At 38.9% G+C, this 25,593-nt stretch overlaps 1 protein-coding gene across 4 annotated transcripts in view; it reads left to right on the top strand.

Moving 5' to 3' along the window:
* Positions 1–25,593, top strand: part of ANKIB1 (ankyrin repeat and IBR domain containing 1) — a 97,356-nt gene that overhangs the window by 21,488 nt on the left and 50,275 nt on the right. For all 4 annotated transcript variants that reach the window (XM_072854279.1, XM_072854276.1, XM_072854280.1 and 1 more), the window contains exon 2: positions 12,279–12,547. In XM_072854279.1, coding sequence (XP_072710380.1) covers positions 12,360–12,547 — 188 coding nt within the window. In that variant the 5' untranslated portion in view covers positions 12,279–12,359. The remainder of the gene's footprint in view (positions 1–12,278; positions 12,548–25,593) is intronic.

The following is a 25,593-nucleotide window of genomic DNA, read 5'->3' as shown; positions in this document are numbered from 1 at the left end:
CCTTTCTGTTTTCACTTTCCACCCACTGACTACTGCAAACTGTTTTCCCTTGTTTCCTGCTTTTTTCTTGTTCCTGGCAATCCAGCCAGGCTTGTTACTCCTGCTGCTCTTTTTCCACTACCTTATCTGGTTGTCAGCAGGAATAGTGAGAGGATAGGAGAAATGGCATAACTGCTGTTACTGTCTTCTCTGTCTAGCTTCAGCATGACCCCTGGAAGTGATTACGGAGAAAGTTCCACTAGCCATCAAGCACTGTTGGCTATTTTATGATCCCAGTGTCTCATACAGTTACTTCTGATGGAAGCTTCAAGTAAATAGCTGAAGATCTTCTCAAATAAAGTCATAAAGATTTTATTACTTGGGTAAAACAACACACATTTTTTAGAACGGTTCTTGAAAATCTTTTTAACATTAAGCCTGTACACTCTGTTCTGTTTCATGCGATTTTGATGCCAAATGGGTCAGATTTTGCAAAATAAGGACTCTGGTAACTTACATTTCTCTCTACTCCATTCCTTACCTTACATAGGAAAGGTCAGTAATAGTATTCTACAAAGAACAGCAGTCATTTGTATTGTATTAGTGTCTACATCAGTCACTAGGTATGTTGATTATGTTGATTGGAGAACTGATAGAAGAACTAACAGGAGAAATGCGTGGCTAGCAGGTTGAGGGAGGTGATTCTCCCCCTCTGCTCTGTTCTCCTCTCATGAGACCCCACCTGGAGCACTGTGTCCAGCTCTGGAGCCCTCAGCACAGGAAAGGCATGGACCTGTTGGAGCAGATCCTGAGGAGGGCCACAAAAATGGTCAGAGGGCAGGAACACCTCTCCTATGAAGAAAGGCTGAGAGAGCTGGAGTTGTTCAGCCTGGAGAAGAGAAGGCTCTGGGAAGACCTTGTTGCGGTGTTTCAATATTTAAAGGGGGCTTTACAAGAAAGACAGAGAGAGACTTTTTACCAAGGCCTGTAGTGACAGGACAAGGGGCAATGGTTTTAAACTGAAAGAGGGTAGATTTGGATTGGATATAAGGAAGAAATTTTGTGTGATGAGGGAGGTGAGACACTGGAACAGGTTGCCTGGAGAAGCTGTGGATGCCCCATCATTGGAAGTGTTCAAGGTGAGGTTGGATGTGGCTTTGAGCAACCTAATCTAGTGAAAGATGTCCCTGCCCATGGTAGGAGGGTTAGACATGGTGATCTTTAAAGGTCCCTTCCGACCCAAACCATTCTGTGATTCTATGATTCAAGCTCAGGTTGTTTGGGATTTTTTTAATAAACTTTATTCTCTCTCTCTGTGTTCTTTGGCTTGATCTTCATCTTGAAGCCAAAAATCATTATCATGCAACAGGGTTGTGTTTCACTGTAATTACACTAGAGTCAAGAATAATCTTCATAAATACAAACTGTAAGTGACATATTATAATTAAATTTTGTTATCCACAGCCTTTATGTAAATTATTAAACAGTTTGTACGCAGTGGGAAAAACAGCCCAATATTTCAGCAGAGGTGTTCTGGCAAAAGCTAAAAATATTTTTTCAAGTTATGTGTTTATGTAAATTAATGTTAGATTAGATCCAGTATATCTTTTGCCATTTCCCTGCCAGAGTCAGAATTTTGCCGGTGGGTATATTAAATATTTTATCAGAAGTGCAGCAGTTGCAGTTCTCCTAATTTTCTTGTGTACATAAGGTGCAAGTGATGATCCTTGTCACTGTGGTTACCTGAATGGCTCGTTCTTAGCAATGCCGCCTCTTGAGATCCCGGGAACTTAGCACTGTGACAAGCAGGATGCATACCTCTTGGACTAGAAAGAGTTAAATAGTTCCTAAAGTTGTCTCAGAAATGTCGTAAAATGCGTGTGAAATATTGTGTAGAAAACTTGTTTTGCTTTGGGAATCCGACTCATTTTAGACAGGCAATGATCTCCTGGATTCTGTGTTTAGACCTTAGATGAATGTGTTGCTTTGAAGGAGTGCTGACCAGTTAAATTATCTCTTTGTTAAAAGGAAATTGATTTGTTCATTCATCTGAAAAAAATCAAGATCTCTTTGAAAGATCAGTGGGGTCACATTGTCTTTTAGCTTTACGGAGAACAAAACCAGCACATAAGAATGCTTCCAGGAAACAATAAAAGTATGTGCGTGTTTGTTTCTAGTCCGGTACATTTGTAAAATTGTTCATCATCTTTCTCCGACAGTTGAATGTGCTTTCCTCACCTCCCATTTGAATAGCATAGAAACGGATACTTCTTTTATGTAAGTAGAGTATATTTTACAAAGTTTCATCCCATAGATATTTATGAAATAATTATAATGCACCAAGTAGAGATGTACTCTCTCACTCTTCAAAGCATAGCTTGCTATAAGTGAAAATAGGGAGCTCTGCATACATTGCATATTCCTTGAAATGGTGTGTAATATTCTTTTCAGTGCTTTCAGTTATTTGGATACTAGTAGAGAAATTACAGTAAGTGTTGCTTAGTTTATTCAGAACATGCAACCTGCAGACTATCAGCAGTCTACAGATACAGCACTGGTCCTCTCAATAGTGTAGTTATGAGTCAGGAGTCAATGGTAGGATACTGTGATTGTTGCTTTCCTCTGGCGATTTGAAATACAGCATATTTTGGGAGATTCTACACTGAAAAATCTAGATTTATTTGTTTGCTCACCTTTTTATTTTTACTTTATTAAAAATACATTGCTGTTTATAAAACCAGTAGTTTTTGTGTTGAAATGCACTGACTTTAGATATTCATTATTTCTAAATGCAACTGTATGCTTTTAGAAAGTGATGGAACAGTGCTTACTATGTACAGTCTGATTGCAGTTGGCTGACCTTGTGTACTAGCTATCCTTACTTTTTAAGATCCACCATGTAGGCCTCTTGCATATTCACAAGATCCAGCAACAGCGTGACCCTGCCAACTGATACTCTTTCCTATGAAAAAGCTTCCTCAAACTGAGAGACTTCTGCTTTGGGAACAGGCTAAGGTTTCTAAATGTATAAGGGATTTTCAGATCTTACCATGGAGGAGTGTGCTTGTGAACAGCCCTGTGTTGCCATCGTCTTTATTTTTGCTTTCTGTGGATATGCCTTAGCAGCCATAAAGTTTTGTTTTCAATTGTATCAGTTTAACACCATTGAAAATGAGGTAAACATTAAAGCTTTTGGCTGGCCACATTCTACCAGAGGATCTCCAGAGGGTTGGCTTTAGGCTGCAGTGCAGTTTCCAACTTGTTTACCTGAATCTTAACATGGCTTTTAAATTGTGTTAAGCTGAGCAAACATACTTGAAAAATACATGGTGGACTCAGTCAAAGCCAGGGTCAAGGCGCATTGCACCCTATTTAGATTGGTCAGTCAAGCTCCTTGTAGGGTTTTCTATAGCTGTTTGCACTGCCGTCTTCATTCCTGCTTCATGTCCTAGCAGTGCTCTCCAGTACTCGTTGTCTTTACCCTGTTTTTCTAAGCAGATCAATCTGACAGGAACGCACAAATTTCGTCAGACTTTTTGCTCCATACAATGTCAGTCTATTTATCCCATCTGTCCATTACTCTGTAAGCTGGTGCCTTGTGACTCTTGGTGGTGGTTTCACTGTATACTTTTTGTCTATTGAAACTGATTTTGGAGAGGACTAACATTTGTCTCTAACTGAACTGAGCTGGGTTGTTGCTTATCTTATGGTTAAACAAAGTATGTTTGAGTCATTTTTGCAAAGAGGCTCCCATCCCAGCTGACACATCGGGCCTGATGTATCCATGAGGGTAAGGAGAAACGAATGAGAGAAGCATTACACTACCTGAACGGGGTTCTCATGCTGCCAACATGAGAGACGTTGCACTGGTTAGGAACATTACCATCTCTGGTTCATATTCTTTAGCTTATCACTGATGCTAACTGTTCTGTGAGTCATCAGCTGCTGGTACTTCTTTGTATAGGGGCTGGGTGGTATTTGTTCACTTTTGCTTGATTACAAAGTGGTGCTATCAGCATTGACCTGTGGTAGAGAAGTCACTTTTATAGACATTTATTGAACTAACAGTGTTTTATGCACTGTATCAAAAGTGTATTGAGTTACTTTAGTCAGTGGAACAGTCGATAGTGAGCTTTTTATACTAAAACAAACAGTGTGCTTGAGATTAAAATGCCAGAACTATCAAGCATGTCTGTCTTTAGCTTGACTTCATCTAATAAAATGTCAAACATTTCTTTTTGTGCTTCACCTTCTGACCTAGATAGAGGAGGGCTTAGGGTGGTAGTGTTGGTATTACACCAGGTACAGATATTTTATATTATTTAAGATTTGGTTTGTCTACTTAACCTGAGGAGTGAAGAGCTAGCCCTAAAAGAGTTCTGGTGTATTTTATGACTGGAGCCTAAAAAGACCATTAAGAAGAATATCTCTCTTGTATCAGTAACTAAGCTACAGCAAATTAAATAAGATTACTAAGGCCTTGACAGATGGTTGCATTGGAAACAACTCCAAAGTGTTATCTGGACGTCAGAGAACTTTGAGGGTTTTGTTGTTATTTTAAAAATAATTTTCTAAAGACATAGTGCCCTGGAATGAATATGAAATGATCTGCAGTCACAGGTGAGACTATTGGATATTCCAGTGCATAATTATAGAATGATAACTCTTTTGTTCCATCTTACTGAATTGCTGGTCCCTAAGGATAAAAAAAAAGGATGCACCAAAACACGTGCTCCTTTTAACTTGTGCTGCTGGATTTTTTTTTTCCCCTGACTATCTGCAGGGATGCTGTCTTCATCTAACTATCACAGTATACCTTTGATTTGGCTGCACAGTATCTTGTCTCTCCTACCATGTGTGTATGTACCTACCCCACAGTGAATTTACCACATTTCATTTAGATGATGAATGCAAGTACTGCAGATAACACCATCAAAATTAATGTAGCAATTACTTTAGCTACATCTATGCAGAATTTTTTCCTTAAAGTGATAACTGCTTCTAGTCTCTGCTGCAGCTGCCCTTGTTCCATCCCTGTGAGTGTATCAATGCAAAGAGAACCAAAGCCATGCTTGAACTCCTTTTTTCTCCACAAACTAGAGTTGTGAAAGAAGTGTGTCTGAAAGAAAATATTGCACCTGGATGAAAGTCTTTGTGCCTGAGTCAGTAAGCCAAAGTCTCAAATTACTGAGTTGAGCAGTAACTTTAAGCCTTCTGCTTGCGAGTACATATGCCAGCATAAAAAGATTGTAACAGAAGTTCATAAGTTGCTAGACTCTCTATCCCACAAACATATAAATGAGGAAATAATTAATTCTCTCACTACCCTATACTATGTTTTATTCAAGTCAACTCTCAACATTATTGCCACTTTTCAACCTTGGTATTTAAAACACAGAGAACATGTTATACTGATGATCATTCTACAAAGGGTGAGACATTGGCATATCAATTATTTTTTTGGTCTGTACTTCAACATGTAAAATGTAACACTGAATTTTATAATGTTGAGCTCCATTCACAGAGGTTTAAACATTGGCAGAGATGCTTTCATAATTTCCTGTTGATGACTTCAGAACTTTTGGCACAAACCTTAGAATATTTTAGTGTGTTAAAAAAACCCCCAAAACACCAAAGCCAAACAAACAAAAAACAAACACTCCCCCATCACCACCACTTTTCCATAACTTGATTCTCAAGCTTTGCTAGTGCATTTGTTACTTAAAACTTGCAGAAATGTTCCTCCAGATGCCGGTATCCAGCAAGAGCAATTTTTGCCCATTAATTAAAATTTGGCAAATCTTAAATCTTTACTATAAACACATAAAAATTAGCTTTAGCCTAACTTTTTCTGCTACATCTTAATTATAGACATCTATACCAGCCATACATAGAGTAGGTATGCACATTTGAATGCTTCATTTTTAATTTTGTCCTCTTGGTAAAGTGAGCAAATTTTTGGCACTGTGGTGCCCTTTACTTTGCAGAGAGGGGAGGGGGCAAGGAAGGAAGATGAGCACTAACCATGGCTTTTTCTGCTGTGTTTGGGAGAGGGCTTGGTATCCTGAGAGTTCTTGAACATAACTTTGATTTCCTTCGTTTGTGTTAGTCCATCCCAGTAGCAAGGATTAAAATTACCGACATCACAATGTGACACTTGTCCTAAGTATACTAGGTTACTAGGCTTTCTCCTAAAACATGAAGCTGTTCATGATTCCCTTCTGCAATAAATTATGATTTATAATGAAGGACAGAGTCTGCAGTAAATATTTTAGAAACTCAGCTTTTAAAAACGAGCTGTTTAACTGCAGTATCCAAGGCAGATAAAACAGTTACCTTTTGAGCTAACTGTGCTTGAAACAGAAGATGCTTTTAGAATGCAATGTAGTATTTTATACTTTCAGCAAAAGTGCTTTTAGAAAACAAGTTGCTTTGATATCTTTATTCTTTTTTGTGTAGGCAATTAATTATCAGTTGTCCTTCCAAGGGTGTAGAAACCATGTAATGTACACTAATTTTAGTCAATAATGTATTTTATTTTGATAAGATTTAATTATAAGGGGCTATGTAAAGTCTTACTTCTTTGAGTTTGGCTTACTCTGCTATTCCACAGTAATGTTCTTAGAGTTTACATGAAAAACTACTTTTGTCGAATAGGAAGTATGCTTTTTTAAAGCTGCAAATTGTATTCACACTTTTTAGGGTTAAACTGTTGAATTACATGGTGTTACATTGTAAAATAATGGTTGCAAATGATGATTAGATCTATTACTGATCTTTGCTCATTATATAGATAATAGATGGTTTTGGTGCAAGAAATATATAGCATTATCTTCTCATGGTTAAACCGGAGGTTTTTTACTGATTTTGGTAGATTTCCTAAGCAGCACTATGTAGCACAGTATGTCTCCCTTTCTTTTCTTCATCCTCCAATATATAGAATGGCTGCTGTATGATCACGTGCTGGTGCTACATTCAGTGAGAAATTCTGCTTCAGTATTAAAGCAATTCAAATGTAAATTGAGAGGTACATAATCTCGTGAAAGACTTGTGTGTTCAATACGTGGTTCCTAAATGAGTGTTAGAAGTAGGATGTTTCAAAAATACTTACCTGATCCCACTTGTACAATACTTTATAATTCATTATAAATTTCTAGCAAGCACCATGGCAGTATTTTGATGGAGGAACTCCTTCTAAAATCCTGTTAAGCCATTACAATTGTTCTTCTTCAAACAAACTTCTGTGATGATGCCCTTGGAAAAATCAATAGTAATTGGGCAGCTGGTGCAACTGCTCTCAAAATCTCATTGTTACCTTTCTCTACCGATGTCTTTCTGTATCCACCCTTTTTTCATCTTGTACTCAGTCTTCAAGCTCCTATGAGAGTGGCCATCTCTTTGGTAAATATTTATAGAGCTATGATATCAAAGTGCTGCTTTTAGCAGTGTTGCTAATAAGCCCATAGAAGTTTACTATTCATTGCCAAAGCACAGAAGTGTGATTCCCCTGACATAGTTTATAAGAATCTTTCCTTAGACTTTAAGGTGGGTTGTGTAACCAGTATTTTGGGTTTTTGTTTAAACTGGAAGTTTTATTTGGGAATAGTAGAGTAGTAAACACAGTTTCTAATTTTGAATGAGATGGTTGATGTTTGGAATTCTGTAATATATGGGATATAATTAGCAAACATTGCATTTAGTTTTTCCTGTATTCTTTGGTATAAAAGGTTATGATATTTGTGGTTATGATAGAAGTTATGAGGTTATGGTAAAGGCTATGATACAGCCCTTCGGTTATCACAGAACTTGAAAATTTAGTGAATAGGTCTGCCTACCAAACAAATATCTTGTCTTTGTCCTGTAAAATTCTATTCAAGTCTCATTTTATTAAGATAAAATAGCTGAAAATTGTCATTTTTATGTTGTAATTTTTGTTCCACTGTGATGTTTTTGTAATACGGCACATTAAAACATAGCCTAAGGATTTTAAATGCTGGGCTTATACAAACAGCAACGCAAGACCAGTGACATTGACACTAGCCATGTGAGCCTGGGAGCTGCTGAAACTGCTTTTGCAACCCCTGTATTCAGCCCATGGGAGCTCTCCAGATCCCTGGGGTTGTAAACTGGCTGTACCTTCCAGGCCCCTTCATTGCCACCCACTTCCCCCATTTCAGGAGGAAATAGATGTATTACATGCCCTTCACCTTCAAAAACATGAAGCGAGGGGTTGAAAGAGCGAACCAAGTTTCCTTTCTGTGAATCACTGCCTCATTCCAGCATTGGCCTTGTTAGCTTACTGTCCTCTGAGAGCACATAACAGGTTGAAAGCTCTTAATGGAAAAAAACCAACACAAAAAGAAGGCAGACTAGGCCCCTTTCAGCCATTTTCAGATCCAGAACTTTGTTGCATCAACTCATATTTTGTCCTTTTTCTCCTTCAGTTGAAGTAAAGTCATCTTTGGTGGCAGATGTAGTTGGTCTGTTAGCTGAAAGATGAACTGAAGACTGCAAATGGGCAGATCTTGAATATTTTACAGCAGGGCACTCTTGAGCCACAGCAGCTTGAGAGAGGCAGCAGCTGTCACATCTTGGTTTCTTCTGGATTTCCAAACATGCTGGGAGCCAACTGTTACTGCCGGGGTACAGAGGTAGCTTCTCCCCTGTCTTTCTGTATGTCTGCTGGCATGTTTAATGGCTAATTCAGAAAAGAAAACTACAGCATGGCCCACCAAATTTCTGAAGCATAAAAGGCTAATGCCTGTCATAGTGTTAAAGATGAATGACCTTGTGGATACTGTATGAAAGTGAAAGGCATTAGTACAGTTTCTCATATCATGTATTTTAAGTAGGGAACTGTTTTCTGGCTTAGTTTTGACCCTGTCGCTTCCCACCTTCCATTCTTCCAGAGGTTGGTTTCTTGCTATCACATCAAATAGAAGCTGTTTGCCTTCACCTGCAGGGCTTTCATGGACTATCCCCATTCTATCATCTTTCATTTTATTTTGATAATGTGATGATTATAGTTACATTAGCCATTTGCTAAATTTTCAATACCTCTATGCTGATTCTTGGTTTTGCAGGGAGTTTCACTTGTGTCTGTTCAAAGCCACATCATTGCTCTGTTTCATAATCCTTCTTCAAATTCTCCCTTTCCTTTGACTGAGAATCTTCATTTGGAGGGTGGTCCCGTTATGCAGATGAGTATTTTACTCTTTTTATTTCATTCACCTTTCTGTATCATGTGTGTATCATATATAACCCTTTATTGTGCACATAGGCTGTAAGCTTTTTTAATGGAAGCAGATGTCACTGTTTTGTTCAGTGACTTATGCAGTACATGCTGCATATTCCTAAAATTCCCAGATGTTGTGATAATGGACATAATAGTTCAAGCGATATGCCTATGTCTTTTATATTATTAATTGTTGAAGACTGTGCTGCCATTTAATATATCCATACGCCATCAAAAAGAAATAAAAGTTTGTTTGGTGTGCCACAGAATTAATGAAATTTACAATTTTTGCCTTTTCTGCGCTGCAATAACTTGAGCTTTTTAGTTCTGTAGAGGCACCCTACACAGACCCTCAGTTCTTCCACGCATTTCCAGACCCCTGCCTAAATCCATTCAGATCTCCTCTTCCAACATCTCAACAGTACCACCCTGCCCCAGCTTCCTCTCAGACTGCCTCAGGGCACCATCTTATCTCCTTATACTCTCAACACACTCTCTCATCTCTACGCAGGTTTGTTTAATGTTCCAGTTTTGGGCAAGGAGCAGCATATTCTGCAGCTGATGCAAGCTATCCATGTGCTAATTTCCAGAAATAAGTGCATGGGAATTGGTGCTGTTACCTTCTAATTTCAAATGATGGAAGAAGGCTTTTCTTCTCGTTATGGGCACTAGTGGGATCTCCATTATTGATTTTCATGAAGATTCTAGAAATATGATGTCTTTCAGGCACTTGTTCTTGTCTGATTTAGTTTATAGTCTCGAGAGCTATTGGTGGTGAATAGGGGTTGACAGATAAACTAATAACTATAAACTAATAAAAACCCATAAACTACACATAAACCATAAACTAATCTCATTAACAAACTTTACCAAAAATCATTCTTTCAAGTTATTTTTGAGATTGTAGCTGTTCAAGGTAATATGAACTGCTGGTTGATTGAAAAGAGTGTAGAGTTTTTCTTGGTTCTGTACAGTCTTTCGTTACAGCCTGAAACCATCCAATATTTAGAGTAATGCAGCTGTTTCTGCATCTGAAAACACATTAATCTACAGCACTGAGAGCTGTGTCATGGTAATGTGAACATGCAGTGGCTTTCTTGAAGAATATAAGTGTTATATCTGCATAGTATCTGCATGTTTATATTTTAAAATATAGAGATGACGGAAAAATACAAAATGCTGCAGAATCCTTAGTGTGATTGAAGAATCTAGGCTTTGGTTTGTGTATATAACTAAACATATGAAGGGTGTGCATTTGCTTTTAGATGAGTGCCTACATTATTATTATGAGAAAGTTTTGGCTGCTTAACGCAGTTGCTTGTTAGGTAACGCTGGTCACAGAGGAGAACATGGGCAACATATTCACCGTGTTGAGTCAGCTGATTCGGCAGTGTCATTGTTATCTCACACAATGACGTCAAAAGGTAGGACACAACAACTCCAAAATAAGGGTTGCCTCACCAAGGTTTTGTAGGAAAACGGGATGAAAATGGAGGCCACGAAGGCCACCGCTCTCCTTCTTGAATGGCCCTGATGCCACTGGTGAGATTATGATGAAAGTGGTCTTCTCCCTCCCCTTCACAAAATGACCTCTCAGAGGAACTGTAGAGAGGAGACAGTGCAAGACTGGTAGGATCTTGCGCAGAATGGGATCTGAGCAAAGCTATAGCAAGACAGGGATGCAATGTGACACATAAGTTCACAACAGTAGCTGAAAGCAGCTCATGAGAGGACTACTCTGGGGAAACAAAAATATCTCATTGCAGCTCTTCCCCAGGCTTCCCCAAATCCTTTTCACATGAATTGCATCCGCATCCTGATTCCCTTGAATTTTCTGCAGCTCTAGACCCCTTGGATTCCTCTATTCCTCCTCTCTATAAGGCTGTCTGGACACCAGTAAGTGTGCTGGAAAGGCAATGTAGAAATAGAAGTTTTGAGATAGTCCCAGCAAGTTGAATATAAGGTACTGGGCACGAAGCAACTCCTGACCTGCCTGATTATATGTGCCCAGCATAATCAATCTCAGTTTCCTAACCTGCTGTGCCTGGCATATTTGGATCCCAGTGTGTGCTTTGTGGGGTGAAAGGTCTGGCATGGAGCAGTCTGGATGGGATGACTCATGCACAAAAGAGACCTCCTAGAAGGTTCACTGTGCTACCAGCTGCAGCCTGGTGCTGAGTCCCCTGTCTGTCCCTCTAACACAAACCAGCATGTGCTCTTTCTGACTGCACAACCTGATAAGCTTCTCTTGTCCCATCCTACAAGTGGAGATGCTCTGTCTGCCCTGTCTTTATGCAATTCGATCTGCTGGTCCCCTCCATCAGATAAAGGTGAGAGGCTGTGGAGCATAGCAGTTGGCAAGTACTTTGAAGTACTTGTAAGGTGAGGTTGGTTTGTGCCAGTATAATGCCTGGCATTGTATGGACCCGCTAATTGTTGATCTCTAAGTGTCATTTTAAAAATGGGGTTAGGTGTTTTAAAGAGTCTGCTTAGCAGAATTGTTAAGATGAGGCCATGGTAACTCCTGTGTTCATGTGCATTCATCTTACCGGCAGAGAAGGGTGCTGTTTACACCCACTTACACAAGCACAGGTGCTTCAAGCACAGTTTACATGATCTTCTTTAGCTAAAAGTTAAACTGATGTCTGCTTTCTTCCATGCTTTTGAAGAATTTTACCTCCTTGTTTAAGAATTTTGCTTTGGTTCTACTGTGTTTTGAAATCACTTCTAATTTCTAATTCATTCTCATTCATGGAAATTCAGTATTTGTCCCTGTCTTCTAATGCAGGTGGATATTGGCCATTTTTTTTCTTTTCTGTATGTTCAAAGAATATGGATAGTGAAAATATTTGCACAGGGAGATGGCACAATTTATCAGGGAAATAATCTGTGAAGAATTGGGAATTTGTGTGTATTTACCTAGAAGGACTTCAGCAATTCATGAGTAGAATTTACAGGCCCTATGTACTTCTTCACATGCCTGCTTACAGTGCTGTAGCTCTGGGTGAATTCTTCTAGGAAAGAGTGTTTTACAGAATAACTGAAATATTGTTTGTCTTTTTAGGCTGTGAAGCATGTTACAGAACCGTACAAAAAGTGGATGAAGGGGAAAGGAAAAAGTGCCATTGATAGCTAGGATAGCAACATGGGAAATACAACCACCAAATTCCGCAAAGCTCTTATAAATGGAGATGAAAACCTGGCCTGCCAAATCTATGAGAGCAACCCTCAACTAAAAGAAACTCTTGACCCAAACACTTCTTATGGAGAAACGTACCAGCACAATACTCCGCTCCATTATGCTGCTAGGCATGGAATGAACCGTATACTGGGGTAAGTATGATTTGAAGTTTTGCTTGGGTGTGAATAACTGACCTAAGAAATGCAAGAGTGTCAGCTAGGTTATAAATACCTTATGTGCGTGCAAATATATGTACACATATATGCACTTACGTATGTGTGTGTTGCAGACACAGAGTTTGTAATGTATTCAAGTAGTAATAGAAAATATGCTGTCATGGTTTAGCCCCAGTTGGCAACTAAGCACCATGCAGCTGCTCGCTCACTTCCCCCCAGTGGGAAGGGGAGAGAATCAGAAGGATAAAAGTGAGAAAACTCGTGGGTTGAGATAAAGACAGTTTAATAGGTAAAGCAAAATTTTAGTCTATAATCACAGACTGGTATAACAGTCTTTAATTTTATTTTTAGCACCTTTGTTCCTTCTGTGTAACATTAGTCTTGGACAGTTTTAGCTTGCTTCCTGAAGATTCCTATACCACTGTTCTTTGAATAGTGACTGTTCCACTGTTCTTGATGTGTTTTCCTTTCTCAAAATAATCTGTTTGTAAAGCTGTACCTAATGGATACCATACTGATTGTATCTACTTCCAGATGGCACAATATATGTTTATTCTTGTGTTATTCAGGCAGCTTTTATTTTTCATTTTGGATAATAACAGTGAACATTAATATCTTGATAATGAGTAAGTTTATTATTGCTGCAGTCAACATGTACGGCAATCCCTAATGTTAGCTACTTCCATTCTTCTGTATTTTTGTCAGTGCTCTAAGATCAATTAAAGATTAACATCTTATCCATGTCCAGACATTGCAGGTACAAGCTGTTCTGGTCTAGTATTTCATGAAGCTAGTACTGAGTAGGTATTGCTAAACCTCTTCTTCAGTAGGTAGTAAGTTAGAGAGAATTTCATAAATATCCTCTTCCTTATATTAGGAAACAGAACAGAAATATATACTGAACTGTATTATTGTTAATATCATCATCGTTCATCCTTGTGTTTATATCTACTGATGGGGCTGTGGTATTCAAAAGGTTTGTTTTGTCCCTCATATGCTGTAACGTTACTGGCTATCTGGCCTCCCACCATAAATTTTTCCTCAGTGTTTTAGATTCACCTAACAGTTTTTTATACTTTATCTTGATTTTTGCTAAATATTTTTCCCTTCTCCACCATCTATTCTATACTTCTGGTTTTAGTTGATGTTTTCATTTCATCACCGAATCTTTTTATTTGTTTATTTCTTAACGTCCCCAAACTTTCCCCCATTCCTGATTCTTGAATTATAGGAAAAATTTAACTAAACTTAATTTAAAATAGCATCCAGTTTTTATTTACATTTTCTGTGTGATTTTTTTTTTCTCTGAGATTTTCAGGTTATTTCTCTCAAGAAAGTATCTCTTAAGAAAATATAGCCTCATTGAAACAACAAGGACACATTAAATTGTCTGCACATATAGAAAGAAATGGAGTCATAATTACTGACTTCTGAGCAGTCCATTAGTTAATTCATATTGCACCATTATGATAAGATCTTGAATAATTGCTTTGTATTAAAAAAGGAAAGGTAATTTAGAAATTATATTTTACTACTAGCTGCATGGGACCTTTAGCATCTAAGTCTCACAGGACAACTCAGTTTTATTTTGCACACATTGCAAACAAATGATCAAAAGAATCATTCTTTTTTCTAGTTTGAGTCCAAGATTTGCAATATATTTTTTGCCAGTAAACATAGTAAAGGTGCTATTATTTGCTAGAGTCTGCTTCTGAAAACCTGGACTGTTAGAATTGTCACTGTTGCTAGGAGTAATTTGCTGAGGTTTTTTTACTACTTACTTTCCTGCTGTCTTTCTAAGGGCTTTGTTCAGAACTCCTCTGTAAGACATGCTGCACAAAAATGTAGCCTCTTTATCTAAACAAAGTAGTAAGAGTGAATAAATACCAGACTTGCAGTGTGCCTGTTTGCAAAGTTGATAGTAGAAAGGGCACAAGTGATTTCCAGTTAAGCCTCTTCCTTTTGACACAGAAAGTCCTAAATATGACAGTGATTAAATAAATTGAATATTAAAATGAATGCTTCAATTTACTGATGAAGTACAGTAGCTAAAAATAAATGAATTTTAATGTTTGTATTTTGAGAGAGATTTACAATTATGAGGTATCCATTTCTATTTATCTGTTGTTAAACATTTTAAATATTTGGGAATCTGCAGCTACACTAACTTGTAGTTCAAACTCTAGATGTTACTTATGTGTATACCATATAATTCAATTTTTCTTTGTAAGCTAATATTTGTATTATTGTAGGTGGATATGAACTGATGTGTTTTACGATTCACTGTGTGAAATTTTCTCAAAATAGAGGAGTGCGATGCAGTTGTCAGTACACCTTTTGCATAACAGAATATATTGAGAGATTCTGGGATGTTCAGAAATAACCTATCTGGCAATGCTGTTACCAAATACTAAGGCCAAGGGACAAACTCCCTGTTGTTACCAGATGTATGGCTGGTGGTGACTGTCCAAAGACATGGTGAAAGCATAGGCACCAAGTTTGCAGTGAAAGGGAGTTGAGGACATCCTGGTATAGCAATCTTGGAAGCGAAGAAACAAGAAACTGGAGAAGAGGTGAAAGGGTCATGAAGCAAAACTCCTGACCTGGACAAACTTTGTATAGTCCAGCATGAAGTCTACTGGCAGAAACTGAAGCCAGCAAAACTTTCTCAACGATTTTGAGCTGCACAGTTGTTTTACAGCAGGTGTCCAAGTCATCCGGCTGCTGTGCCTTTCATCCAGCATTTACAGCCCAGAAACTGGATGTAGTGTATAATAGAGCTGTAAAAATTTGAAAATTTGCTGTTAATTTCTTTTCTCTTCATAAGATTCAGCAAGAGTATGTTAAAATACTAGGATTGTTTCTATGATAATTTTTCATGAGTATCATAGAAAGCTTTGGTATATTAGAAATGTTGAAATAAAAAATGGAAAGTAGTTATGCATTCAGTTAATATATAACTTTTGTTTGGTCTGCAGCCCTAAATAATGTTTACCTGACAGATCAGTTTGTTTTAACAGAGCATTTAATGTTTAAAAACCAAAAATTGCTGGTCCCAGCTAATTAGCACAAACAAGAGTTTTCAAAGCACTGCTTGAAGTTGCCAGAAATTATTACATAGCACTCAGCAGTTCCCCATAACTGACAACTATCTCATTTTCTTGTCCGGTTAGTAGGGTTATATAGTTAGAGTTTGGGTAAGGTTGTGTGATGGAGGGCTCATCCCCAGGAGCAAAGTTGAGCCCAGAGGCAGAGTAGCAGGGGATTCCAGTAAGCTCATCAGAGGGAGGAGCCCCCTGCTCCAGGGCTGTCACAGGAGAGCTGTCCACCCCATGTCCCGGCTGTGACACATATCAGGAGGAGTCTACAGAAGGGGATTGTGCCGAGTTTATGTGGCAACGTTTTGGTAGCCGGGAGCTGCAGGGGTGGCTTCTGTTAGAAGAGATCAGGAGCTGCCCCATGCTGGACACAACCAACTCCAGCCAGCTCCAAAACAGCCCTACCACTGTCCAAAGCTGAGCCTATCAGTGATGCTGGTGGCACCTCCATGATAACATCTTTAAGACAGGATAAAAAATGCTGCACATTTTTTTCACTCCTTTCTCACAGCTGAGAAAGGAGTGAAAAAAATGTGAGAGACACAGCCCTGCAGACACGAAGGCAGAGAAGAAGGAAAGGAGGAGGTGCTCCAGGCAGTAGAGCAGAGACTCCTCTGCAGCCTGTGGTGAAGACCGTGGTGAGGCAGGCTGTCCCCCTGCAGCCCATGGAGGACTCCACACTGCAGCAGGTGGATGTGCCCTGAAGGAGGCTCCAGCCCATGGAGAGCCCATGCCCAAGCAGGCTTCTGGCAGGAGCTGCAGCCTGTGGAGAGAAGCCCACACAGGAGCAGGATTTCTGGCAGGACCTGTGACCCTGTGAGGGACCCATGCTAAAGCAGTCCATTCCTGAGGGACTGTACCCTGTGGAAAGGACCCACGCTGGAGCAGTTCTTGAAGAACTGCAGCCCGTGGGAAAGACCCACATTGGAGCAGTTCTGGAAGGACTGTATCCCATGCGTGGGACCCCATGCTGGAGCAGGGGAAAAGCAGCAGGAGCAGCAGAGATGAAGCATTATGAACAGATCACAACCCCCATTCCCCACCCCCCTGTGCTGCTCGGTGGGGAAGGAGGTAGAAGAGTCAGGAATGCAGTTGAGCCTGGGCAGAAGGGGGAACGGGGGAAAAGTGTTTTCAGTTTTGTTTTTCTCACTTATCCTACTCTGTTATTAATTGGCAATAAATTAAATTGATTTCCCCAAGTTGAGTCTGTTTTGCCTGTGGCAGTAATTGGTGAGACATATCCTTGTCCTTATCTCAACCCACAAGCTTTTTTGTCATATTTTCTCCCCTTGTCCTGTTGAGGAGGGGGAGTGAGAGAGTGGCTGGGTGGGTACCTGGCAGCCAGCCAAGGTCAACTCACCACAGAGATCAAGGTGGTTTGGGGAGGAACATGCTTGGGACAATAGAGCAGGGGCTAAAAGTGGCCAGTTATGTGGAAATGGGTGGCTTGTCAGACCATGATGTTTGTCTGACCATGCCTGATCGCTCAGTCTGTCCTATCTTCTCATTAAACTCTATTGCTATTTATTTTCCTGGGTGACGGGACTCTGCTGTGTGCATGTTTGTGTATGGAGGTCTAAGTACCAGCAACTGAAGTGGGAATCTCATGACAGAGGGGTCCCTGAGCCTGGGGTGCCAGCAGCTGGAGAGACCAGAGTGCATGCATATGTCAGTACATATATCAATGTGTAATGGCTAGTGAATATCAAGCTGGACTAGCCAGCGAGTAGGATAAGTGGCCTGGGAGCCATGTTTCAAAGCAGCCGTTAAGTCCACAGGTCAGCCAGGAGGCCAGTTTGAGGCAACTGGAGATGAGAGGATCCAGGGGCCAGGTACTGGTAGTGTCTAAGGCCAGTTACTGGGGATCTGCAGTACGCATGTGTGTGAGGTAACTGGAAGGTCCAGGTCATCCAGTGCCAGTTGCTGGATAAACAGCATCCAAGGCCAGTTACTGAACGGATCAACATTGTTTATATGTATATTTCTCCCACTAGCAGACTTTCATCCTGCTTGCCTAGAGAGGGGAACAGAATGAGGCTGCCAGTGTTGTTTGTGGTCATGTGAATGCTCAGTGTTTCTGTCCACGTACATCTGTGTGGACCAACATGTATATATGTATTGCATATGTATGTTTGCATGTGTGTCTCTTGGGAATGCAGCCCAGCCTCTCTACTGGCTGGACCTGGGGACATGGAACTGCAGCAGCCTTCCCTGCCTTGGGCTACTGTCTTTGCCAACCCCTAACAGTCTGGGGCCTTTTACTAAAAATAGAAAGATACAAAGAGAAAATATATGCCTTGAAATCTCTCCAGAAAACATGAGAAGGTTACTTTCCATTTTGGAAGCAAAGAACTAAACATTTCAAGTTTTCTTTATTGGACTATATTGTAAATGCCACAGGAACAATTTGGGTGTGATTTACTCAGTGATTTTCTGCTATGGTCTCTAGGCATCTGCTGGTGGTGCTTAGATTCAGCATTAACGCGGAGAGAAGTTTGCCTTGGTCGTTAACGGTTCTAGTTCAGAAATGTCATCTCTGTGTTACAAAACTGTATTGATGTCACTATTCAGACTGTGTTCACAACAAGCTAATAAATAGGTAGTCTCTAACGGGTGATAGGTAAGACTTCTGGAAGTAAGAGAAAAAAATACATTTCACTCAGAAACATTAAAAAAAATAATAAAAGATACGTAGCACTCAGATGGGTTTTGAGAGCTTTGTACAACATAGAAATTGGTCTTATTCCACTATAAACATTTAGCATGATTCCCTATGAATGAACATCTTGACAGAAGATTCCTATTCAAGAGGATAGTTTAAATTTCATTCACTAAATGGGTGTAAAAGTATTACAGAGAGTGAGTGCGCAGGAAACTTGTTTTCTTTAGAAAATGCAGTCTTCAGACGATCAGGCACCTCCAATGCCCTCAGGCTCTTTTTGCCTAATCCTAAAGTACATTTGAGACCATCTGACTGCTCTATTTGAAAATACTGCTGTGAATTTGGAAAGTTTTTCACCAGGGTCTGGCTGTTGGTGAACCGTTCCTGAAATACGACGAGAGTAGGCTTTTCCAGAGGGTGGCTGAGATGGAGTGGCTGGAAATCACGAGGACACTACTTAACATCTTAGATAACCTATCATTTCACAATATATGTTGTGGCGTGACTTCCAGTGTTGTAGCTTTGCTGGGAAGCTTTTTGGATCAATGACAGATTTTCCTCATTGTGCGCTTCATACTGCTACATCTGAGCACTGTGTGAATATTCAAGCCAAAAGTGGATTGTTCGTAGCAGTTGCTGCTGTTCCTGGGCTAAAGAGGGGGGAGGAGGAGGAGCTGATAAAAAGATGGGGCTGTGGGGACACAGGATGCGTTTGTGAAGCTGATTTTTTTTCTAGAACAGGAAAAACAGGTTTCCAATTACAGAAGATTCTGGAAATTGAGGTGAATGCTGAAACTGAAAAAAAAACCCCACTTTTTTCAACATTATTGATGCCTGCCTATCAGCAATAATAGTAAAGGAACTCTGACATTGAAGGCACAGCTAAGCTAGCCAGAGAGAAACAGTGGTAAATGTACCCAGGATCTGGCTGTAGGAAGTATTTCTTGTTTGATTGCTATAATTTGGGAAGTATTTTTCACTGCAGTAGAGTGACAGAAGATCAAAGCAGTGGTGGTTTGAATTTCAGGTCAATGTAGGCTACAGTCTTGTCTTGTCTTGTCTTATCTTATCTTATCTAGTTTTTATGGCTGTTTAAGAGGTTTTAGTAGGGGCTGGTTAAGCAATTGTAATGCAATCAAAGAAAGTGTATGGAGATTACCAGTATGTTACATAGGGTGAATTTGGCAGAAAATTTGTTTGACGTTGGAGGGAATGTTGCATTGGTCACAACACATTTGGGACTGTCTCTTCCCATGTCAGGTTTTGTTGGTTTTTATTCCTTTTGCAGTCATGTTGAAAATTAGTTTTGGATGTCTTGGAGGGAGATGTGTGCAGACTGTTTTTCAGAACGTGCCTTCTCTCAAGTTGAGAGGATATTAGGGGATTTTTGTGCTGCAAAAATATATGTCAAGGAGAAGTATTAGAGAAAACCCTGTTAACTTCTTTGTGGATCTTCTGGCTTTAGAGAGGTGCTGTAGTTGATTATTTTCTGATAAAGTTGAAGCTGCTCTGAATTTCAGATTTTTTTTTTTTCTGGAGATGCAAATAAAAGAGGCTACTTCAGGCTACTTCACTCTCCACTGTTTTGACTGAGACAGAAGTTCTGTAAATGTTTAAACGTTGAGATCCAAATTGACCTAAATCATTCATGCTGAAATATTTAGAAAGGTTCTACAAAATATATTCTTTCTTTATCAAATTTCTGAAAACCTGTTCAATGCTGTGCCAGTAAGACTGGTGTTCCCTTTTAAATTACTCTCCTAGCTGTACTTCTGATATAAATGTGAGCAAAAGAAAAATAAGAAGAAGGTTACTAGCAGCTCTTTGTCTAATAAGGGCAAATGGGAAAAACATGGAGTTATTAACCAAAGCAACAGGGTCCCAGTGTAAGGAAATTTGTATTGAATGTATGGACATTTTCAGTAGGTTGTTCAAAAATCCTGGAGGAGTCTTTTTTTTCTCTTTTTCTTTGTTCTTCATGGTAACTCTTTGAATGATTACATTTGTTCGGTGTTTTCCAGGCATTTTTACAGCTCATTTGGGAAAAAAAATTATGACGGTATAATAGTTCCATATGCTTCTTTCCTAAAAGTAGTTTTTAAAAGTTTTGACTTCTGATTTTCGTATGAAAGATACCCACCTAACTATTTTCCCTTTCTCCCACACAACAAAAGAATTCTGTCCTGTTTTAATAACTTAAAATATTAAAAATATATGATAATATTTCATCTGAATAATTTATTAGAATTTTATTGTCCAGGTTATTCACTCTTGAACAACAAAAAGCAAGCTTCTTTTTAATTATCAATGATTACACAGATAAATTGACTATTTAGAATATAATTTTTTTTAAGATAAATTTTATTCATAAAAGTAAGTACGTCTGCATTGGAATTATTCATGCTAGACTCCCTTTACAGTCAGTGTAGACCTAGGTAATAGATCTAATCAGAATAATTAGTGAAGGCAACAGCATGATTCATTTTATTGTGAAGTTGACCCTAAAATACTTTAGATTAATTGTGTGCCAGAAGTGCCTGTTTCTTCACATTGATTATAAAGGGAACCTAAAAGAACTGGATCAGCTGTAGTTGTCTTCATTGTAGATCTCCAGAGCTGAGAATCTTATCCTAGAATATGATAAATCATGTAAAATTTAATAGTAAGCAGCTGCAAAGCTGTAAATTGAACACTTTCACAGTTGTACATTATCAGACATGAATGCTACTTGTGGGAGATACTGCTTGCGATACAGTGTTGAATGTTTCACTTTCATGGTCTGCAGTGAATGATCAGTGCAGAGCTTGGATCCATCCAAGCCCCAGCACTGGTGTTTATCTGAATGCTTTGTTGTCATTCCGCTCAGCTGCTGAAAAATACCTGGGTTTTGGCTCTGTAAGACCCTTTTCAGATTTGTTATTTTATATGGTTATGAGGCTTGGTCACCTACTAAATGCTTTGGAATATGAAATATTGAACAGAGTTTTTGATCTGATGTAGGAGAATAATATATGAAGAACACGATCTGACCAGGCTTTGTGGGAGTGTCTATAAGGAAGCAAGAGGACAAAGTGAATTGAAATGCCCATGACTTCAGTAGCAGAGCATGTGACTGGATGGTAGAAAATAGTCGTTTATAAGGTCATTTTCATGATACCCGGTCTCAAGAGCAGTCAAGAGGATGGAAGAATGATAAAATTAGGAAGCCTTCAAAATTGAGCAAGTTCATACTGTCACTGAATCCTCACTGGAGAAAAATGCCAAAGATAGAAAACAGTGGGGACACTTAGAGGAGCAGCTACAGACATGGAGCAGCAGCAGTAGTGTTTGCTAGGTTTCTCAAAGGCTGTCACCCAGTTGAGCACTGTCTTCTAAAGTACAGCTAAGACAGGTTGAAAAACTCAAACCCTTACCTGACTTACTCTCTTGGGTTTTTTCCCCTAAAGCTCAAAATCTTGTTTAAAAGCAATACTCACTAACTAGATGCATGGCCTCCCAAGGTGGCTTCCCTGGTGTTCCTCATGACTTCTTCACAAAATACAAAACAGTGGGTAGGCTTTATCTTAATAGTAGTCTGACCTACAAGCAAAGCTCAAATGCCAGTCAGCTGCTATGTTTTCAGCTTTTGAAACTGACCTTTTTCTAGCTGATTTCTGATTATTTTAACCTTAGTAGGTTGAATATATGTGATGCCTGTGGATTTCATTGGTCGCAACACAGCCTTGCTCTGCAGTTACAGGTGCCACTGTTGAGTTATTGCTGCTTCTTGCTACTAGGCTTTTCTGCACCCTTTAGAAAAGCGGGAACTGTAGGTTGCAGTGCTCTTCCCTGCACATGTTTAGACACTGTTTAAATTCTCTTACTCAAATGATCATCTATTCCCCATGTTGTTCTTACTTTTCTCTCCTTGGAAATCAGATACTGCAGAGTAAGATAGCTTTGTTAGTGACTGATGAGATAAGATGTATCAATGCAGTACACTATTAAAGATTTCTTATTATGTTCTCCTTAATAGAACCCTTGTGAACATTTTACCACAGGCGAAGTAAAATTATACTTGTGTTGTAGAGGACTACAGCTTTGGTCCTTGCCAGCCAGGGTGACTGAATCTTTATTTCAACTAATTTTGTTGCCAGGTAGAGTTTCTGACTCTGTCGAGTTGATTGGTAACTGCTGAATCATTGTGTCAAATGGCTTAACTTCACCCTGGGGTTAGAGGCACACGTGGCTTCCTTACCAGAGAGATCTGTTGGCTCAGTAGTTACCAGAATAATGACTGAGAGACTTGCACTTTCTGATTAACAGAAGGAAATTTATCAGAAATAATTAATTAAGTTTTATAGCTAAATGCAATATCCAGCTAAAATATTCAGTGACATTGTATATAAACCCAGTTTTCCTTCTGGCCAAAATATAGACTCTGGATGATTTGATTTTTTAAATTTGTAATTTTTTTCAATTTAAATGTAATAAAATTACTTCATTGAGACATTTAAGAAAAATAAAAATTACTGCATTAAAGATCAAGCAACACATGGATTGAAAGGATTTTTCTGGAGGGAGGGATAGAGGAAGATGAGACAATGTCTGTAATACATTCATAGTTTTTCAGAAATAGAAGGAATAGAAATGATGTAAAGCCTGTTAGTATTTGCTGTGTAATTTCATCATTATTGCTATATAAATAATATCAACACTAGATGTCATACACTGCTAGGTGATTTACAAGCTGATAGGTAGATAATGGTCCCTGCACAGAAATACAAAGCTGTGTGTTTAAAATGGTGAAGATGAACCCACTCATTGGTAGTTTCATGCTTATTATTTCACCTGACATTTGTTTGAAACCAATCTAAAAATAATAGTCTCACAGTTATCTGAGAAGAGAATTCAGTGTGGATAGTCTTTTCAGAAAAAACTGTGTTCAAAAGAGGGATTTGGAGAGAAGGCTGGAACCTAAGTTTGAGAATTGGTTCTAGCTGTAAAGAAATGTATAGAAGAAAGGGCCAGAGACACAGATGAAAATCATACATAGAAGACATTAGTCACAAAAGCCACTGGTAAGCAGCCAGCTCCAGTGGAAGCCACTTCTAATTTGGCACTCAGCTCTTTTTCTTTTGAAATCTTATTCAGAATATTGAAATAAAAGCCAGAAGTGGTATGGGATTGTGGAAACAGTATTCCTGACTGTGAAGGGAAGGCCAAGCTCAAGTCACTCATAAATAAATACAATAGTTTTCTGGTTAAGGATAACTTAAGGATGTTGTTGATACCTTTTTGCATGAGGAATGGTTTAATTCTGGGTTTTGGTGCTGCTGTTCCTCCTAACAGGCATAGGAACCATATATGAAACATGATTTTTTTGGCCCACAGTGTAACAAATGTAAGGATTAACCAAGTTTTGGGTTCCTCAATTTTAGCGTATGCTATCTTTGGATCCGTGCTCCACAATTCAATTGTATCCCTTTACCACTCCTGCACATTGTCCCTCTTGTTTTTCTGTGTTGTACCAAGCCAAAGATTACTATCTATCTACAGAAGGTCATACTTAATTATATTAGCTGACACAAAACCACTAAACGAAAGAAACTTTTCAACCTATTTGCGTCTTTTTAGCAGAGAGAATAGCAAATTCTTTACTGATGCATATTTGTATAAGGCCTTTCTTAGGTGTCTTTAAGTGATGGGCTACTACGTTAACATGAGTCAGTCCAGAACTGGAGCTCAGACCCAGGTGCTAACCTACCCTTAATCACTTTAATAGTCTTTTGGAAACAAGCTGTTTGGCGAAACCATAGGTGAAATGACAGCAATATAGTGAAAAAGATTATAAGTCTTTTTAGAGCCAGTTTAGGACAGAGTGAAGACAGTGCTTGCGTTCTAGGCAGTATTTTTGTACTGAGCATTACATTAAGCCTGTAAGTGAAACAGGCCCAGAAGAGCATATGTTGGCAGAGTCAAAGATTTCCATTTGAACCTTAGATTGCTCTAAGTAAAAGACATGATTCATATGTGCCGTAATATGGACTTGGTTCTCAAATTGGTGATTTTCTCTGAAAATCTGCAGAAATCGTTTGAGTACTCAGGAAATGGATTTAACCTGTTTTGCTGGATGTACCATACTCAATAGGAGTCATATGAATGGGAACAAATGGGAGGCATTTCTGTTTAGGAAGGATACAGAATTGAGGCCAGAGTGGTGTACTTGACGTAAGGGATCTTGAAATGTCTGTGAAGACTTCAAATTTCAGAAGGAAGAATTAGCTCTTCACAGACTTCCATCAGCAGTGGAGGCGGTATCATTGACAGCTCAGATGCTTCCTTTGCTGTTAGCCCAAATCACCACTGGTATAACCTCGCTCCTTACTTTGGCAGGATATTACTAGTGTTTATGGGAATTCTGGTAGTGTTGGTAACAGTTCTTAGGCAAGGGGCCAATTGAATTTAAGACTTATAAAAAGTCAGGATAATAGTCTGTGCTTTTTCTTTGGTAAATGGTTAATGATCTGTCAGCAGATTCTTTATCTTAGAATAGAAATAGTCACTGTCTCCTGCCCAGGTTTTTGCTGCATGCAGGAGACTTCCTGGGCTGTAGGAGAAGCTTAAGAATCTTAATGAAACAGAGAAGAAACTGTAAGTACTAATAAAGAATTTTCTAGCACTATATAATGAATAAAAATATCAATAATTACTTTTACTAGATGTGGCTTTCAACATCAGGTAAATAATACTACTTTTCACAAAATTATTTAAACCAGCTCATACTTCTTCTATACAGCTGTCAATAATGACTAAAAAGATTTCTTTAAGTGCTTGCTCGTACACTGTGATTGTTTTGTTATAGTACATTTGGAGGAAAAAGTACTTTGAGTTAATTAAATAACTATGATTATTCAAGGTTTTAATGCATCAGTATTAACCTACTGTGTTGGAAGCTGAATGATTCAATAATTGTATGAATTAATTCATTGCATATGAGATGTAAATTACTGGGTAACAGGGCTTGGGTCTTCTGTATGTTTTTTTAACTCATGGCTTATCCATACTTCTCGTAACTCAGAAAGCTGTGAGCTTTAGGTTTATGCCTGCACTGGAGTTCGCAGTGTAGCTTTTTTAATAGCGAGCTGGACTTGCACAGGCTATCTAACCCAAGGGGATGTTATGAAAGGGAACCCTGTGCAGATTAGTTTACCTTGTTGCTGCAGCTCACCTTTTTCTAGTACCTTACTTGTCTTCCTTAAAGCAACAGTGCGATTTGCTGT

Source organism: Ciconia boyciana, chromosome 2 (assembly GCF_034638445.1).
Source record: "Ciconia boyciana chromosome 2, ASM3463844v1, whole genome shotgun sequence".
NCBI classification, from domain to species: domain Eukaryota; kingdom Metazoa; phylum Chordata; class Aves; order Ciconiiformes; family Ciconiidae; genus Ciconia; species Ciconia boyciana.
Note: the sequence above shows the minus strand (reverse complement) of the source record. Positions and strands in the feature narration are given on the sequence as shown.